This window comes from Anopheles coustani, chromosome 2, assembly GCF_943734705.1.
Source record: "Anopheles coustani chromosome 2, idAnoCousDA_361_x.2, whole genome shotgun sequence".
In the NCBI taxonomy this organism is placed as follows: domain Eukaryota; kingdom Metazoa; phylum Arthropoda; class Insecta; order Diptera; family Culicidae; genus Anopheles; species Anopheles coustani.
In genome coordinates, this window is record NC_071289.1 from 86883424 (window position 1) to 86903526 (window position 20103).

The 20103-nt window shown below is 42.8% G+C and overlaps 3 protein-coding genes across 3 annotated transcripts; 1 reads left to right on the top strand and 2 right to left on the bottom strand.

Moving 5' to 3' along the window:
* Positions 1–394: 394 nt before the first annotated feature.
* LOC131265232 (uncharacterized) lies at positions 395–3102 on the bottom strand. Its single transcript, XM_058267493.1, has 4 exons — positions 3085–3102; positions 823–930; positions 685–759; positions 395–592 (listed from the first exon to the last, which is right to left on the bottom strand). The coding sequence occupies exons 1-4, from the start codon at positions 3100–3102 to the stop codon at positions 395–397; spliced, it is 399 nt and encodes a 132-aa protein (XP_058123476.1).
* A 12935-nt stretch (positions 3103–16037) lies between these two features.
* On the top strand, positions 16038–17269 carry LOC131267285 (UPF0389 protein CG9231). Its single transcript, XM_058270126.1, has 3 exons — positions 16038–16262; positions 16476–16763; positions 16833–17269. The coding sequence occupies exons 2-3, from the start codon at positions 16477–16479 to the stop codon at positions 17053–17055; spliced, it is 510 nt and encodes a 169-aa protein (XP_058126109.1). The 5' UTR covers positions 16038–16262; position 16476; the 3' UTR covers positions 17056–17269.
* Positions 17218–19652, bottom strand: LOC131267284 (uncharacterized). Its single transcript, XM_058270125.1, has 3 exons — positions 19460–19652; positions 18805–19372; positions 17218–18729 (listed from the first exon to the last, which is right to left on the bottom strand). Exons 1-3 carry the CDS (start codon positions 19589–19591, stop codon positions 17276–17278), a joined length of 2154 nt encoding a protein of 717 aa, XP_058126108.1. The 5' UTR covers positions 19592–19652; the 3' UTR covers positions 17218–17275.
* Positions 19653–20103: the final 451 nt, after the last annotated feature.

Genomic DNA, 20103 nt, shown 5'->3' on the forward strand with positions numbered 1-20103 from the left:
CGGTGATGTGCTCTCGATGCTTACCTTCAGATTAATTACTTTTGATAGTCATGTTTGGGCGCTCAAATTGTTTCAATTAACTTTTCGGCAATTTGCGTGAAGGTTGAAACAGTAACGAACATCGTATAACGCAGTTTTTTACGTTCTACTGAGAAAAATATTCCATTTTTTTATTTTATTCACAAATCACCTTGCTTTCGGACCAGGTTAATCAAGGTGGAAGAGGTCTCGTTTGCGTCATTAAAAATCTTGCCACTTCGATCACAGATCAAAACCTTATTTACAGTGTGTTGTTAAATGAGAAAATTTACATATAATAATTACAATTATGGGCAATTTCGTATCGCGCTCGCCATCAGCGTACGACTCGGAAGCCGGAATGAGAAAGATTAGGTTAGTTCTTGATTTCATTTTTCTTCGCCTTCGCCTGCTCGGCGACCGCTTCCTCCTCTTCGCCATCCACGTGGACGTTGATGTTGCGCACGTTGTTGCCCGAGCGAGCCCGGAAGTAGCTGCCGGAACCGGCCTGCTGCAAATTTCCGGCAATACTCTGCACCAGATCGTTGACGGCCTTCAGCGTCTGGATTGGGATCTGTTGGAAGGAAAAGAAGAGAATCAGACGAGGGAACCGGAGTGGACAAAGGTAACTGTTGACACATTCTGAAGCGCACTAGAGGTACATACGTTGAAAATGTTGTCCAATATGCTCGACCGCGGCTGGTTGATGTTTGCACTTTGGTTTACAATTTTACCGTCAGCCTGGAAAATGCGGTTTAAGTTAGATCTACGAGTTCGGGTGAGCTTGGACGCAGTTAAGCTTACCAAATCGTCCGCCTCGATAGCCGGACGAGCGCTACACGGTGTGATGGACAGCAGCGCTACCAAAACCATCGCCATGACACCGAATCGGAGACATTTGCTGAGTGTTATCTGGAAAATAGAAACGATGCGTAAAATGCGTCGGCAGTGGTACCATAAATAGTTCATCAGTAATTTTGGTTTTTCAAAGAACGATAAATTCGAAACATTGTACACTGAAATGGAAAAAGGTATCCGTTACGGTGGAAAATGTTGTTATGAATTAACTGCAATTATTTGGTGAGGTACGAAAATTAACTTCATCCGCCAGAAGGTAATTCGGTGTAAATTTCATAAATACGTGACAAAAAATTTTAGATGAGAAAAGTTTTTTTTGTTTTTGTCGGGTGAAAACGAAATGGCTCGGCAACAAATCTCCTGCGTGTTGTGAAACGTTCTGTAATTCTGCGTTCGAAAGTTTTAGTTTTTGGTTTTCCTTTCAATCAAGTTACAACAACAAAAACCAACAGTGCTGAAACCCATTCTCAAGCACCATTTACCTCCCAATATGGTTGCCCGAGGACAGCTAGCTGGGACACGATAGTGGTAATTTTTTCCGCACAATTAACTTTCCCTCAAACCACACGCAGCATTTCGTGTCATTTTGGAAAATTAATTTCTCCCCTCGAGTAGTTTTACTTTTTTGCGACAACGTTGGCGTAAAGGCAACGCTACGGATGCTGGAAAAAAAGGACAGTGAAATCGTAAAAAGTTCCTACCCTGTTCCGCCACACTGACCGAGATTTTATTCGCTCGGTTTTGACGTTTCGGGCGGATTGCCGGAACTCGACTGGCGTTCATTTTCACGCTACAGTTCAACCGCAAACAAATGGGCTGCTATAGCCACCGAGCCACGGGATAAGCCCGGACTTCCGATTTGTTCCGATGAAACATTCTGTGCTTTGCTGGTTTATGCTTTATTTTCTTTTTGCAACAGTTCGTAACCACACTTCGGTTTGCCTAGGAATACATCACCACTGGAAATGGAGCTGCAGGGCAAGAGACTTTCCATTCTTGCCACCAGCAAATTATGTGGCTGTTGTTTAATTGATATCCTCAAAGAAGAGAGTGACATCAAACCGGATGAATGAAATATGCCTTTGTGCCTGGGCTCGTCCCGGTCAAAACATACATGCAAGCAATTGGAATTTCATACGAATGCCGCAAGACAAAAGCACTGACAAAATGCTTGACTCAATAGGGAACTCCAACAGCGACCCAACGGACCTTATTATTGATGGATTGTTGCATCAAAGGCGGTAAAGAATGTTTGGACCCATTGCTGTGAAACGATGGAATTGTATTGTAATTGTGAAAATCAAAGAATCCAATAGCAGTTGTTCATTTGCTGTTGAGAACAGGACGAAATTCCAACCATTCAATTTAAGAATTCAATCAATTTACTGTTCTTTGAACTTCCACAAGCTACCAGCAAAAATAAATTAAGCAAAAACCCTTTTAGAAGATATCAAAACAAGATTAACTCATTGATATTTCAATTATTACACCACATAATAAGAGTATGCACGCGATAAAATAGCCAAAGTTTTAATTTTTTACATATTTCGGTTTGATTTACGATACAGATTGAAAATTTAGCTGGATTGTTTTGTCACGCGTGTTTTCTTTTACATAAAACATAGTTGTGAGGATGATACAATTAAGCAAAGAGCCGTTATCAAAAGTATTACAAATTTAAACAGTCATCAACCTTATACACCCGTTAGATCACCGGTTGCACTACCCAAAAACGGATCAGACCTTAGGTTTTTGGCGTTCAACGGTTCAACTTTTTTCTGCCACACCAATACGTTCCCATAAATTACGGCAAACTTGCTCGCTCCGAATGAACATGCCCCTTGGGGGCAGGTTTGCACAACACCTTCGCCAACAGCGAACCGAGATGTAGACTTTGCTTGGTTTGAGGCGGTCATTCACCGGGTCTACACAACCCCATAGGCGCTATACTGCCTTTTGACATTTTACCAGCTGTTTACTGCATTCACCTAAAACGTAACAAACAAATGAGACCACAGATAAATATGGGTAACGTGGTCGCGGCCCCAAATCGAGCATGGAATGATTTTCTGTTGACTTTTCATAACCATGGGCAAACACGTTACACAAACGCATACGATATTAAGAACCACAACTTATCACAATATCTCTTTTAGATATATTTAATAGAATAGAAAACTGTATAATACACTGTTACATTTCACTCACTTTAACTTGATGGACCATTGTGGTAGTTTTGATGATCGATTCACACACAAAAACACTGCTTTCAAGAGAACGCGACTTGAACGCACGGTCAAGCGACGAACTTCGCGATAGGTGGAATGGAAAAGCGAAAGTAGCTCAACGAAGCCGAACCGGAATCTGGTTTGTTTGCGCCCGTTCGCTTGCGTACCGGTCTGAGGAAGGTTGCCGGCTCTCGATACGACCGTAACGTGCGGTTGGCTCAACGACGACTGGCAGACTGTGGCGTGCAGCGAAGTTGGGTGAATGTTAAACTTTAGCCAACTTGATCTTTTTGCCCCCTCTCTTAGTGCCAATGCTTCATCGTGCTGTAAACGTCTTGCGCAGCATTCGATGGTCCGATGGTTTTCTATGGTTGATCTTATGATAGTGAATCACTTAAGCAGGGCATGTGTATGTTGTGCAGTGCATGTGTTCCTAAATTCAAAGAATGTTAGTAAACCATCAACTGACATTTTTATTACATTTTATATTTGTCTAGCTATAGTATTAAATGAAGCAAATAAAAAAAATAGAACTCAACACATGAGGGAAACATGAATCTAATATCTGCTTGATTTAAGTTGTTCTTTATTCCAGGTTAAGTCAATGGCTGGCCGAGTTGTCCTCCGAATGGTTCATTAGTTCAGCCTGATTCGAGCTCTTCGACCCAGCATCCAGGAAAGTAAGAGCACAAAGGGCCTTGAGACTAGGGTAGAAACAAAAAAAAAGTATGAACTGTTGCTGCAATGCTACCGCCGGCAAAACTTGCCTTATATCGAGCAAAACACTTACACAAACAAACACATAAAACAAGCTACCAAAAGGTAACTAGGACCGTTGGTAGAGAAAGAGTCGAGACGAAGTCTCCAATGGCCTAGCACCTGAAGCAAGAAAGGGCTCCAAGCTACGTTGGTTCACTGCTTGATGGCGACCCCTATATTCCTAGAATGCTTTACCAATTCCGAATGGTTTAGTACACTGAAGGGCGTTCGTGGGGAAACCCATGATTCGTGGTAATTCAAATTTTTAAAAAGTTTCAAAAGAAATTGATAAAATTTATCTCTTTAATGATTTTTTAGATCATTACTTGCCTAGCCAACTTTCCTAGGGTAACCTTACCAGCTTTAATCATGCCTCCACCTGTAGCATGAGTATCGTTCCAGTAAAACAAACACAACCCCATGACACGATTCTCACGATGTAGCCAGCAAGATTGGCTCTTAGGTGAGATGTATGTTTTTAGCGTAGTAAACCGGCTGCAAAAGGTCGCGTAATGTATCATCAGCTTGATGAGAAAAGAAAATTAAACTATTTACTTCGCATGGGTTTGATGCGTTTGCCCTTGGGCCTACAAAGGTAACAGGCTTAAGTGCTGTAATTAAAATCAACAGACACACATTTCAATTATAATACCTCTCAAACAACCGATTACAAAATACTTGAAACTGAAAATGTACAAATTCCTTAAAAAATGCGTCTTGAAGGAACGAACTGAATTCTTTTTTTTTCTAAAAAAATTATACCTGAACAAAATAGAAGTGAAAACAACTTTCTGCAACGCAAAAGTCAATGTGATTATAGCAGGTTGACTTCGCTTCAAAACATAAGTTACTCAAGCTGCCATCTTGCTTAGCTGACACGCGATAACAAAAATACCAATTAAAAACCTATTCCATCACCGTTTAGAGTTCATTATTTACCACACCCTTCAACATGTAAGCTATAACTGTTGCTGCCGAAAACTCTTTGATGCCATTCTACGCTACAAGCAGCACATCAACCGTTCGGGCTAACTAACCATAAATTGAACATAAAACATTGAAAAAAAGAAGACTCGTCACGCGCTGCAAGTATAGTTTGAAGCAAAAGGTAACTAATTGGTAATTATCGTGCAGTATGGTAACCGTCGTGCGGTTCATGCTGTGATCAAACGTACAATTTCAGCACGGTAATTGAAATTATTTCATCGACATTGACTGGAACTGAGGGTATTTTAAACGTTATGATTCAGCTAACGCAAAGTAAAGTAACTTTATATAGCACATAAAAGATCCAATATTATATTTATTGACATCCAGTCAACAAACAATAATGTTAACTATATAACGTTGGTGACAATTCAAACCATCCCTCAAACTTCCAGTAGGTCAAAAGGACCTGTATTGACAAATATTGCGAGTATATTGTTAGAAACACGAGCTCTTCTCATATGCGGTGAGTTTGTCTCCTATTATCGACCCACCAACCGAGCAAATGGTACACAATCACCACGATTAGCCTGAGTCACGAGCATCAACGCTGACCAACGGAAAACCGGTCGTCTGTGGTGTAGGTTAGTTTTGCAACGGTCAAACAGTGGTTTGACCAGTCGTCCGGTTTGTTTACTTCCTGCTTTCCTGGCCAGCACGCACTTCGTAGCAAAGGGCACGATAAGCAACTCCCCAAACCATTGCACTCGAATACACACACCTCCGCGGAACGGTTGACGTGCCCCACAATGGTGGAACCTAATTAGCGGGTGAGCTCACCTTTGGACTACTAATTTGCCGGAACAACAACGAACCGACGGTATCTTGTCGACTGGCCAGTTCAGGACGGGTGTTATCAGATTATCTCGATTAAATGGCTCCCGAATGCCGCCTTCAGCGTGGTTAGTGGCGGATTTCGGGTGGTGACAGGCAGTTGACAATGACTGCAAGCGAAGCACGTCTCTCGCATGTCCCTAGCGTAAGCCATTGAAATGAAACAGGATTCTGGAGAGATTTAGTATTCGCCTCCGGAAGAAGCTAATTTGGGAACTAGAAACAATCTGACTATAGAGAAACAGACTGCACATAATCTCTCAACCACAAAGCACAAGACTCTCCAGAGGCTGTTGATTGACCCTAAGTCGCGGTAGGTTACTAAATTATAATGCCCTTTCGGAATTGTTGAAGAATTCAGGAAACTTTTTGGTATATTACTCTCTTCTTCAATTTATTCATTAACCTTAGCTAAGGACAGTGCGTACGAAAATAAATATTTTGAAAGATTATTTGAACATTGAAATGCGTGAATCAATAAATTATTCATATTAAAAAATTCAACAGAAATGCTACCGAACATATTAAGACAAATGTAATGCGTATATTTGATTCTCCTATTTGCAAACAAACATTCCGTTTGAACCAATTCCTATGCTAAAACAAACCGCCTACGCCATCATTCCGTAAGAGTGGTAGGCAATTTGCTGCCGGTACGTGCCTTTGGAAAATAAACCCAAAAACACCATAAGGAACGCGCAACCAATTAGCAGTCTATTTTTCCCAATAATGTTGTGGGGGCAAATCGAACGCAAATCAACCGAACGAAAGCTCGCAACTCCTGTGTCCGTGTCTGGCGATGAAAGGAAGAACGAAGTGAAGTAAGAACAACCCACAACCCATTAGCAAAATTTTTATGGCGTTGAACGTTTATTTTTAGCCTCAGCTGCCCCATCAATCAGAGCGACCGGAAAGAGGCGCCTCAACTCAAGCGTACATCTGATGCTGAAGAAGGGGCAGAATTATGTATTGTACGGTTTCTTTTATTCCAGTTTGTGCCTAAGATCAGCCATCTCTTTAAAGGCACGAATAGATAAGCGATGGTTTTTACGCCTGAGGTGATATTCATTATTCGGTGCCTTAAAATGCTCAACCAATTAACTAAGCTCCCAAGGCCAAAAAACCAGAAGAACACAAAACACAAACGTCAAAACGATATTGAAATTTACTTATCACAAAGCTTACAGTATCCACCAATTAACCTTTTCCATGATAATCATATGATGTTTCAATATATTCACTTAAGGCCAGTTAAGTTCATATTCATATATCAATGCAAATCATACTGTTTTCATAAATTGAAGGATTTCCACAAAAACGAATCAAGTTCAAACCGACCAATTCAATACTAACTGAATTTTGAATGTTGGTTGGTGAAATGAACATGTAGAGTCATGTATCATTCTTGAATCTGTTATTAAATATACAAAGTAATAAACTGGATCCCTCCACGCGTACCCCGTTATGTTCGATTTATGTGAAACACACTTTTTCAACAGCATTGGTGAAAGAGCAAAGCGACAAAACGGCATAAGTCATCCGTCACGCGATCGGAGTTATCGGGAAAAATTCTATCCATAACTCCATCCACCCACTGGTGCGCTGCTTTGCATACGCAAATAGGCCAATAAAATCAGGATCACAACCGCGATGTGGTCGAGCCCTCGTGGACACTTTTCTCCGCTAGGACGGTCTTATCGAAGCGTTCGCGGATGTGCCGCAAATAAAACCACGCTGTGCGTTCGCAAACACCGTAGATTTGGAGGATTTTTAAGAGCTTCGACGTGTCCGTGGGTTTTTCACGGCCCCGAAAGGATGCGCAAAAGCACAACATGACAAGTTGTGCCAACAACGGCCCTAGCATTTATATTCGAGCCGGTTTGCGTTCCGGGTGAAACTGATTGAAAACTGAGCTTCTCGCGGCGACATAATTTGATAACTACCGCACCCGCGTTGGCAATATATCTGAATTTCGGTTTTCCCGTTTGCCTACAGCCATCCGTGGCCTAAAGTCGCCCAATCCACAAATCCCGGCACACCGGGATCCACGCTTAACACCGAGTGGCGTAAATGGTCGACCGCGATGGCTTTTCGGTGCAATAAAAATGATTTGTCTCTCGGAATTCGATAACACCCGGAGGCAGCACCATGTTTGGTCGATCCAGGCGGAACCACACCAAACTAGCTGGAATTGGGTGCCCGACGGACCGCCCGGGAAAGAATATGACCACCAAAAAATATGAAAAAGGATAAACATCCGCAGGAGGCTTTTCCTGAACGATCTCTTCGTAAAATAAACACCACCAAAACGGTTCCCGTTCTCACGATGTTTCATTTCCCGGAACATGCCCTCCGTTTTTCGATTGCCATTGATTGCCACATTTCCTTAACCCCTGGTGCGGGTGCCGGCTATGAAAATGGCGCAAAGCGAAACGAAAAACACACAGCGCGCCATGAATTACCGGGCTCTTTACGCAAAGTGGTGACAATAAAACAATATAAAACACATAAAAATGTGAATCACAACACAATGGGTTAAAAATGGTCGGCTCAAGCTGCTTTTTATTGAAATGATGATACATTGTATTTGTGATTGCGCATGGGGATGGGAATGTAGGAACAGAAGGAAAGTTTCCAGCTATTTATCTTCTTTTTGCCCATCGGATGGCGTACGTTCGGCGTCTCATGCGGACGAAACGTAGGGCAAATGACGACAATAAAATAAATCGTATGAGCTTTATAGCGTATCCCGCTGAAGTGGAGGAGTTAACTGCGGGATTTCAAACGTATTGACAGTTTAATTACACTATTTTTAATTGACCTTAACCAGTAAAAATGTTTCTGTTTTTCTTTGGAAAATCGTACAACTGTATGGTATTACCTACTCCAGGAACTGTGATTGTGAAGAATCAGACTAAATGTAAAATTCTTAGATTATCGGAGTTCAATTACTGGATACAAACAAAATTTATTTAAAAAGGTGATATGCTTGACAAAGGTAAAAATCATTTAAATAATATAGCATCACAGTAAAAAATCTGCTTTAAAATCTGCCAACAACTTGTACAATTTCAAAAAACTTGATTCAGACATTCTGTTCCAACATACCTTTAGGACTTTTGGTATTAACCGAATTTTCAATGGGATTGGTATCACTTGCTCGCCGGATCATAAAACACATCAGTAACAGTACGATCATCGGGCCAAAAGTTATGACACAAGGCCTACTTATCAGAAACAAAAGCAAGGAACGAAACGCTGTAAAATGCCGCTTTTAAATTCAAACAACGCTTGCAGCATTAGCTAGTCATTTTAGCAATCTGTTTCACAATTGCTCGTCAAAAACATCCTGAAATCGTGCACTAGCATTTGAATATCACAAATTAATGTGCTGCCGTGAACAGCATCCACCTCGATATGCTCGATAAATGGACACATGCGAGATCCCACAGAGAATCCGGGAATTCATACATACCCGAGCCGTTTGGATGCGAAATGATCTAATTTTGTAGCAGTAAATGATCCATAATTTTGCCCAGAGTTCTACTGAATGCGGCACAGCTCGCATACGAATGGCTTCTGCAATGGATTTATTAAAATTTGAACTTCAACATTCAGTAACATCTCGGAAAAGTCAGAGAGAAAAGCCAGAACGATGTCCCGTTTTCGCAACATCGAGCGGCACGCAGGCAAATATAATTTATAACTCTCCGGCATATCTAAGCCAGTCCAAACGAGCTTCCACCTAACCGGAGCCGGAAGCCTGTGCGAGGGTTTGGGCTCTCGGGCGCTTCCGCTTTTCCCAGGGCTCAGCCGCTCCGAGAGGGTGGAATTGTAATAAATTTTCAATATTTACAATCAAAACTAGACTCGAGTGCGTGGAAGGTAGTACGATGCAGGAGGATGAAAGGATCGTCCACGTTGGTCATGGTTGGTTTTTGAATAATTTGAGCGTAACCGAGAGTTTCTAGGACTTGGTTTTCGTTCTAGGAAAGCGTACCGGTCGAAGCACTAACCTTACCGCAGCCCTTTGGGAGCAATTGTTGTGTAGAATAGAAGCTTTGTATTTTATTTTTCTTACAATGGAGCACGTAATAAAACAGCACACAATAGAAAACGACGCATGTGTGAATGTGCGCCCGATGGGTAGGTGTTATCTTTGGGATTTCAGCTAAATCTAACTAGAAAATACACTACCGGAAACCGGTTTAAGTCTTCTTCTTCGCAACACTATACCTTCTGAAAACTACCACACAGTGAGAAGGCAAACAAATACTTACCTAACCTTCTCTCTTCACACCGCCTTGCAATTCCATCAAGCAACGCGGTAATAGGGTTATTAATGTTGCATACAATCGGTGTTGGAAATTCGTCCGTTTCTCACTCGGCATGGATAGTTCTTCCCAGAACTCACGTCGAACGTTTCGAGAGGGTTAAGTTAGAGCTACAATCACCATTGAAACAGTTGTTAAGTACCGACTTGTAGCAGACCGTACCTCTGCCACAGTCGGATATGTTCTATTTGGCAACTTAATTGGGAGTAAAATGGAGTTTAACCACGGCATTGAGCATAAGATTTATTCTTTCATGCACTCGAGTGGTGGGAAACAAATACAGTTTCTATCGATTACAGAGATCCTTGATGGATCCTTTTAAATTGTCCAGTGGGTATTTTATTAAAACAAGATTATTTAAATAGAATGTCCTAAAATTTCTGGTTTTTACAATATGGTGTTTAGGAAATGTCTGAATAGTTATTCTAACCGATCATTGTGTCACAATGTTTCATCAATCAAATAATCATACCTATTTTTTATTTAGTCCTATACCTGCTTCATTGCAGAATACCACTGAAAAACAATCCAGTATCTAGCCTCGTCGATGCTCCACATTCCCCTATGTTCAGTATCATTTTTTGGATTTTTCATCCAGGTTTCTACATCCTGTCTTGTTTGAAGTAAATAGTTGGTAAAGAAGTTAAAGTAATAGTTGGTTTAATTTAAGATAACAGTCACGAGAATTCAAAGTTCAAAATTATTATTTCTGATCCAGCAAAACTGATGCGCTATGCGTTGGAATTTATTGCCATGTATTGTTTTATTTTTCAATTCATTCATCCTTCCCGAATAGTTTTCATACCAAACCAAGCACCTATTTAAAAAATCCTCGATGCTCGTTTGCACTTTCCTTACCACAATGGCGTTATCAATATCGTAATCCCGTCCGGCATTATTTATCCCTTCTCCAGGGCTTGCCTCACTACGCACCACGAAGAACTAAGTTAGCGGATTAGTGTGCTCCATTGTGCGCCCGGCATTATTACTGCATGTGGTATTTCCATAGGTAGAATGAAATTAATTCTGCCGGACGACCTACCTGCACCGGTTCCGACAAAGATGACCGTAGGATACGATTCAGTTTTGATCCGGTTCGTGTTCCACGCCCCGCCGACAGGAATGTTCTTCTTCTGGTCCTCGGTCACCCGACAGATAGAGTTTGTGGGATGGTTTTTGATGGTCGGTGCCAGTTACCATGTCCATTAACCGGCCGGTGGGACGCGATAACAGACAGCCTGAGGAGTGGATGTTGGTTTCCAGGGTCGGTATCGCCATGGCGGCCGCCTTGAAGCGCCGGGTAGGGAAAGGACATTCGCATACGGACAAGGGTTTATGACATATTTTATTCGTGAACGTTTTTCACACACACACACACACACACATATGCACACATAAACAGACCAGGTTATTTTGTTTTAGTTTGTCATATAAATATATACTTTGCTCCCCTGAAATTTTCGCCTTTGTATATTTTTTCATCAGTCGAAAGGCTAGGAACGGAACTCCGGAGTTGGTTTTGCGCTCGCTTCGTTATCTTTGCGGTAGGTAAATTTTAATGAACGATAGCATGGTAATCCCGCTTTTATGATTTATTTATGGCTGCAATTTGGAAGCGATGTCAAATCTGACTCCCTCCCATCCGCTTTATCCTTTTTTTTGTGGCAAAGCACAGTGCCCTACTACTCGTATACAGTTGTATGTGTGTGAAATCGTCCTTTTTTATCAGATCTACGAATGGATCCCGTACGAAACGGTCACTATGAGAACAGTGAACCGGTAAACGTTAACCAAGATTGTAATTCCCACCCGGGGGCGCTTCGAATAGGATGATGAGAGGTCTACTAGCTTTACTACTAGCACAAAACGGCCGGGTCGGTTTTTGACCTCCGGCACGGGTTGTGGATCCCTTTTTGCGAGTGAAGCTGATTGCAATTCGAAAGCCCTTAGACAGATTTTTCGACCTGACACAAAACTAAACCCGAAGGATACTGACCTACATACAAAGGGAGGTATGGAAGTTGATGAGGGTTTAATTCTTCATTCAAATGTGGTGACATGTGCCAAGTGAATGTCTGTGAAGGTGTGTGAATGTGTGAGTTGTCATTTCAAAACTACTTTGTTAGTACCTTTTTTGGTCAATTTCAGCTTGTCAATTTAATATTCAAAACACCGGAACTGTTAATTAAAATTCAAACGGTTCTTAACAGGGACGCAGAAGGTGGTTTGTCGGATATTCTTCTTTATTAGCCCCTAGTTATTTATGTTGATTAAATAATAATTCACTAAAGTTTACTTACACCCCTTAAATTAGTAGAACACATAAAAAAGAAGAGAATTTAAGAACTTATCACTCCACCGGTATTCAGCATCGCTAATGTAGCGAAAAATGTATTAAACCGTCAATAATCGATTTATCACTCTACGGGGAAAAGCTGAACTACATTCGATCTTACGGCATTGGAAAGGGCTGGTCACGGTATTAAAAGCGCACGATCCACGCCAGTTACGCACGTATTCCAGCAATTCAAGGGCTTCAAGGGCTAATGAAAGTGGTCGTGGATCGCTGGTGGGAGGGTTGATGAAAAATTCCACGAAAAACTGCCAACAAGAAACGACGCACTGATTGCACGAAGATGATCGATGTTTGGTGGCACCGTTAGGTTTGAGGATAAAAATGTGGAAACGGTAGGGGGTGATTGACGCAGCGTTATGCTCGGTTATCAATAACCCCCATCGCAACCACCACTGCCACGGAAAAAAAGTCCCAAGATTTGATGATTAACTTTTTCTGAGCCGTGCGGCAAAATTTCATTTGCCAAATTTGGTGTTTCTCTGGAAGTTTTATTTTGGTTTTTAATGCAAAAAGTTTAAGGTTCTGGTGAAGTCCTTTTTTCGCCTCGACTTTTCAACAATATCCAATATGTTAAGTAATTCAGCTCGCTAATATGTAGCATGGGTTTGGGTAGCATAGCAAAGAAGTTGAGCAACTTTTTTAATATAAAACGGTTTCCCCAATCATATCCTCCACCCACCAACCCCCTCGTATGAAGCAGGGAAGGAAACCAGCAGAAAATAATGATGTAAAAAAAAGGTTACGGCTCGAGAGCATGTTACTTCTCGTTTAATATTTCGATCGATCCCTCGCTTAAATCAAGTGGATTTTGCCAAACCCAAGTCGTACGTCGGTTTGCACAGTAATAATGTGGCAAATGCGAACACTCTTCGATTACTCCGACAGAGAGGACACGTGGGTCGACTGGGTGTAGGATCAGACACACCAACGCTCCTGTTCGGGATCAATTTTTATGAGACGACGAACATTTTAAAAAGCCACTCAACAACGAAATGACTTTTTGAGTAATGAATTTAATTTTAAACCATCTCGAAAACTTTCGTCATATTCTCCTTACCGAGGAGCGAGTAAATTAAAACAAAGACAGAAAAAGAAGGACACAGTTCTCCAGTCCTTCGGTTCGGTGACATGGATCACATCACCATCGAACAACATTCATTGCCCTGAAATGAGAATGGGTTTGAACCGTATCTATCGAAACCACGAGCACATTGCTCGTACCATACGAAGCTTCACAACATAAAATTAAAAAAAAAGAAATACCCAACGGGAAAGGGAGAAAATTAATTAGAATCAAGAACTTTCTGTTGAATGACTGCAAGTCTACCGGTGTGGGAAGGTTGAAGCCAATGTCTCCCGAAGGTATAACGTTGTGCTGAAGATTGAAATTGATGACTCGAAATAACCATTGAGTGGAGACACCGCGTTGTAATGGGAGAAGTAATGAGCACAATCTGCAGGAAAACTTCGATGCAGTTCACGAAGGGGAGTTTTCTCCGGAACATGTTAATTAAAGGACCGCAAGTGCATTAACTTTAAGCATCAATTAATTAATGTTTAACACAAATGAAGGCTCATAATCACCGTGATAACCTTGCATTATTGAGGGCAGGCGTCAGTGATATGTTGAAGATACATACAAAAAGAAAAGGTAAGGGTAAAGAAGAAAGATAAAAAAGAAAAGGATTCTTGGCAAAGAATCATACACGTGAAAACGAGCAGCACATGCATACAATATGTGATCTGTGGAGGCTGCAAGTGCCAGCGAAATCTATTAACGGTCTAAATGCCTATTATGCATTCTAAAATGGTTTTACCCTGCACCGTACAACGTCGAGAGGGCGGAAGTGTTTTTCATTTGCAACTGCCCGAGTCAAACACATTCGTGACACAATTTGCAGGCTGGCAACTCACCGTCATGGTGGAAATTTCGTAAGTCTATTACTCGGAGACACATAAACACACGCATGCAACCGTGAGGATCCTAGTTCTTCGGCGATGGAAAATGGCAAGCTTGAAAAGCACAGCCATAAACCATGCTCCCGCAAAAAGCTCGGAAAATGCTCGTGCGAAACCAGAACGACCCTAAACCATTTCGGGAAGCCAAACTAGGGAACCCTTATACACGAAACTGTGGCAAAGCCTTGCATTATACATGCAGCTGGAAGGTTTTCAGTAAGGATCGAAACGCCACACAATGTGTGAAGAAAAGAGGATTCACTTGGACCATGGTCCAAGGGAAAGCATGGTCAAAATATTTAAGAACTCATATTCAAATATGTCATGCAATATAAGCATGAACATCTAGTACAACTGTAGTGTACAGAACGCAGTGAATTAAACAACAAAGATATTTTTACTTTTTAAGTTTTGAATTTTTCAAAGCAGTATAATCTCAACCATGTTTGGAAGAGTGTGTTGGCAACAAACAAAGCTAGAAATCAGTTGTTTAATTTCACTGCAACAACAGTATCGTTCTCGCTCACCATGTTTCCATAGTTTTCCCGGAGGACATTGTTACACTCTATCGGCAACTGGCACGGCACGGTCCATTTGGTTTCGCTTTTTCGGAAGCCCGTGGATCTAATCCGGCGTTGCTGTCCTTGCTGGCACAAACGCATCCGCTGATAGTGGCGTGCTTTTATTGGTACCGTACCGTCGTTTTTGGGATATTGTTTCCTTTTTTCCTCCTGTCGTCGGCAGGATCGTGCCGTATTTCGCAAGCGTCCCCATTAGACAACGTTTTTGATACCGGCCAGACCGGCCCAACGGTCGCCTGGTCCTCTAATCCGATACGATCCGAGCACACATGAAACCGAACCGCGTCTGCAGGCGTTTTATTGCCGCTCACATTCTTAAAGTGAAAAACAAAACAGAGTACCAAAAACAATCGGGGACGCTTTTGTAACGCGCGCGAAGCAGGTTCCTGTAGGTATGGTCCGGTTTCCTTTCAAAACAAGAATTTATTCCTGTACGATATTTTTCTGCGCTCCACACCCTGGGAATAGAGAGAATTATTACTTGCACACTTGTACAACATACGTTTGAGCGTGCCTTGGTCAGAGTTTATGGTGGACCACGAAAGCTCGTGATATTTCGGTTAAGCGACTTCGGTGGTATAAAGGAAATATTGTTTAATCTCCTTGTTGCAAACTGAACTTATCGGATTCTACCTCAAAACTCAGCTGGTACGTTGATTAATATGCGCGATATATGATATTTTGGGATTCGGCATAAAAAAATTTTCGACCGATTAGTTCCCTATCGTCTGAAAAACAATGTGTTCGAGATAAACCGTAATACCACCACCAACGTGAGGAGCACTGTTTTTAAGAGTTGAACGAAATAATTTAGCAGATTCACTGCATTCCCGAAAAGAAAAATTTGAAAATCTGTTTGTGAGATAATAGGTAAACTCTCCTGGTATAATAAGTAATGGTTATTAGTTGTGCACACATATTATGAATTGAACAACTGTAACTGCCAAATTGAATTTGTCTCTGGTGGTCATATCAAACTTCAACCAAGGTGTATAAATTAGATCTATATTTATACACCTTGACTTCAACGATCCAAACGTCATTTTCGCATTTTAGTCTACCTTCACTCCATTGCAAGGCTTGTTTTTGTTTTGATCTATCACTTTCAACACCTCCCACCACCCACTACCCAACACTTTGCGGCTGTTTTGTGTATTGAACTGCGGGGAACTACTTTTCTCTGCGTTCTCAAGGAGCTTTAATTTGCAATTTTCGTATAAAAACAGGATCGCACCGAAAGGTATCACCGCAGAATCGAACACGATTTCGAGAGAAAAGGATCCGTCTGTGAAGTGCTAGCAGTAAAGTGTGTCTTTGGAGAAATAAATATTTTCGTAAATTCTTGCGCGTAAGTGGTTTGTATTGTGTAATCTTGTTAGTGATAATTTCTTGGCACAGGCACATCTATTTGATCTTGAAACGTAGACCGTTTCTTATGCACCGGCATGTACGATGTTTGCACTTTCTTCGACTTCCAATCGTTTGCTCGTGCGTTTCCTCCGACATTAACCGGTTTATGATTTCCCTTCTCTTCCATTCTCCCTTTCTCTTGTGACGATAGGATGAATTTCTTGCGTACAGCAGCATGCGAAATTGCACGTAGCACAACGGGCGTGCAGCATCACTCGCGTATGCTGACGCTGCTGCGATCACGTAGCGCCCGGACCTACTGCTCGAACAAGCTGGAACCGAAGCCTGAACCACCAAAGGCCCCCTCGGCCGCATCTTCCGGAAGTGGCAATGGAACGCACATCAGTTCCCACACTCACTCACCAAATGCGCTGGAAAAGCGGATGCTAGTATTCACGAAACGATACAAATCGATCGAAGAGGTGCCGAACTTCATCAGGTAAGATGGACGATGATAAGGGAAGCGAAAAATAGAAATTTTCATCATTTTGCACGTTTTGCTGTCCAGCCAGGAAAAGATGGAACGCGTTCGAAATCAGGTGCGAATCAAAGTGGCCAACTACATGATGATTGCTACCGCCATCGGCTGCATCATAATGGTGATCAGTGGCAAGAAGGCGCAGGAGCGCGGAGAATCGGTTTCGCAGATGAACCTCGACTGGCACAAGGAATACAACGAGAAGGCTCGCGCTGACTACGAGGCATCTGTGGCGGCTGGGGCGAAGAAGTAGAAGTATTTCTCCTTCCCTGTAAAATGCCACCGTCGAGTGGATCCGAAAAGGATTGTGAGGTTTTCCTATTAAGTGTTGATGTCTCATAGCGGAGTTGTTTTTTAAATGTATCATCATGTAAATACACTAGTAAAGACCCAACTGCTGTTTTGGGGACTTACACGCGCATATAATTATGCTCTTTTTATTATGCGACCTAAAATAAACATTCCGCTTTCTTTCAGTACAACTGTATCGTTTCGATACTGTAGAACTGATTAAGGCCACTGCTCTTACCCTGCCCTTTACTCACGATGAACCGCTCCAGCGACGGGGCGAGGGATTTCAACTGCTTTAACCCGTCGATATGCTCGTCAACGATACGCAACATCCGCTTGAGTTGTTCCTGGGTTTCTGATTCTTTGGCCAGCACAAACTGCTGGTAGTGTGCATCCAACAGTACTATTATCCACTCGACCGTTTTCTCATCGCTATCGAATGTGTCGGCAGTGTGCAGAGTTTCACTGAGCGTTGCCATCGGATCCACCAGCAGGTGCTCGAGATGTTGCAGCAATCGCATCACTTGGGGAAAGTCCAGTTCGGTGCGCACAAACGGAACCATTGCCGTTCGGTTGAAGCTACACGAGAGTACGATATTCAGCAAGTCCCGGTGCGATGGATGCGCAAACTGTGCATCGACAAACACGTTCTGGTTGGGCAAGGGATCCTCCTTCGTATTCTCTCCGTTCACAGGGGATGAATCATCCGTAGAATCTCCGTTCTGCGATTCCTCCAGCAATTCGTCCGGCAAACTCATAGCGTAATTCAGTGCCTGTACGATCGTTTTCTCCGAAACGACCGAGTACCGTTTGAGACATTTGGCTAGATCGTTGGGCAAATTTGCCTGTACCAACCACGGAACCAACCGGTTGCATATTTCCTGCTCCGAGCATCCGCTGCATTCCAGCTCTTCGGCGATTATTTCAAACGTTCGGTTAAACACCAGCGGACCGAGGGTAGGGTCAGCGTTGTTGAATAACTTCAACTGCACCATATCATCCGGTAGCGTATTATCGGTAATGATATCAATCGGAAGCGTTGAAATTTGATACGCTTTTCGTAGTGTTTCTTCAAATTCTCGCTCACTGCGGAACTGTTTGTAGAGCGGCGGTTTTTCCTCTGCTTCATCCTCATCTTCGACCGCCTGTTCCCCGGAGCTTTGTTCCGCAATCGATGGCAACGTTCCACCGTAGCTATACACGTCCAAAAACTCGCCCTCCTCGTTCAAACTTTCGTCATCGATCGTGTAAGTGGGATCGAACGATGTGCACTGGCTGCCGATCATGTCCGCCAGCTGCTGGTTGCTGATTTTATACGGCACAACAGCCAACGTTTGGCCGAACGCTAGCAGGATGTTGCTCTCAATCACCCAGAAGCGGGACGAACGGAAATAAACCTTGAAGTACTGCTTCGCCTGGAACACCTTGACCTGCACGTTGAACAACGCCAGTGTGGCCCCGTCCTTGCTCGTGTTTCCGGCATACATGGCAATGTAATCCTTACCGATGCTTGCCACCGAGAGAGGTTGCGTGACATCGATGGAGTGTACCATCTCGATGAAGTTTCCCACCCCCTCCTGTCGCTTGGGCGATTGTCCAAGGCTGAGCTGAAGGTAGAAGATGCGGCTATCGGACCCTGTGGCAGTGGGAATAGGAAAAAGGTTGTAATTCATGCATCACAGTGGACAAGTTGTAATTCAACAACACTTACAAACACTCAACAACGATGGACCACCGCTTCCGTCAACGATGCAGCATCCGACAAGCTTCGTCTCACTGCCACTCCGTACAAGATTAACCTTTTCAAATGTTTTATGGACTTTCAAGTCACTCTTGTTCAGTAGCGCATAGTTTAACTCTGTGAATCCGTCTTCCTCCCGCCTGACAAAATAAGTTATCAACGATGTGCCATCCTCGAGCGTAAGCAGCTGAACATCACGTATGGAGTGCGTTTGCGGATTAACGTTTCCCTTCCGAGCGATGGCATCCGGGTTTGTTTTATCCTGTTTTCTTGTTACCAGAGCACTCTCAAGAGACTCACACGTGCCATCGTTGTACAGCACTAGCGTTTCACCGCTAGGCAGCGTGAACAAATCCTGCACCGTACGGTAGAGTTTGATTTTCTTCACCGTGTTCAGATCGGGTCGATCACGATCCCAGCAGCGCAAGGAGCGACCACCGAACACGGCCACATAGCGCTCGGATTTGAAATCATACACCACCTTGCTGCTAAGCCGGTCCAACACCGTCCAGCTGCGGATTTGCCGTTGGTTGCTTAACTGCAAGTAGGGGAAGAAAAGAATTATCCGAAACGAGGCAATTAGAACACATTAGAAGCCGTTGTTTACGTTCGAGTAAACCCGTACCTTTACCACCAGAATAATATTACGACCGAGCGTATTGATAACACAACCGGGGTCTACATCCCGCGACAAACCGAGAAAGTCTTCTATGTTGTTAATCGGACAAAGGTTGTAAAATGCAAGTAATTTTGCCATTTCTTTATCGACAACGAGTACCACCGGCGGTTTACAAACAACGGAACAACGTGCTTTTCGTTTGATCGCGAACCTTTCGGTGTATAGTACGTTTGACAGCTATTTTTTTGACGTGCGTTTGGTGATGGAAAATGGAGCTCTGGATCGGAATGTATGACTCAATCTCTTGCCCAAGGGATCAATGCAATAAGTCTTTCTATTTGCAGTTTGCTTATTTGCAAATTTTGGTGTGCATGAACAAGAATGCAAGACACTTGAACTGCATTTTTCATATTTTAACTGTTCTCCAAATCTCATAATCTTTGAGGTAAGTAAATATGTCAAGTAGTTTATGAAATTTTTATGACATTTTGAGGGTCCGCGACAGCCGAGCGGTAGCGCCGGTTAGAAAATCGGCCCATGAGCGCCGGGGCTCACCACCTCGAAGGCGTGGGTTCGAATCCCAACCGAGACCGGACCCTCCCCTGTACGAGAGGACTGACTATCCACGTACAACAGGGAAACAAGTCTCG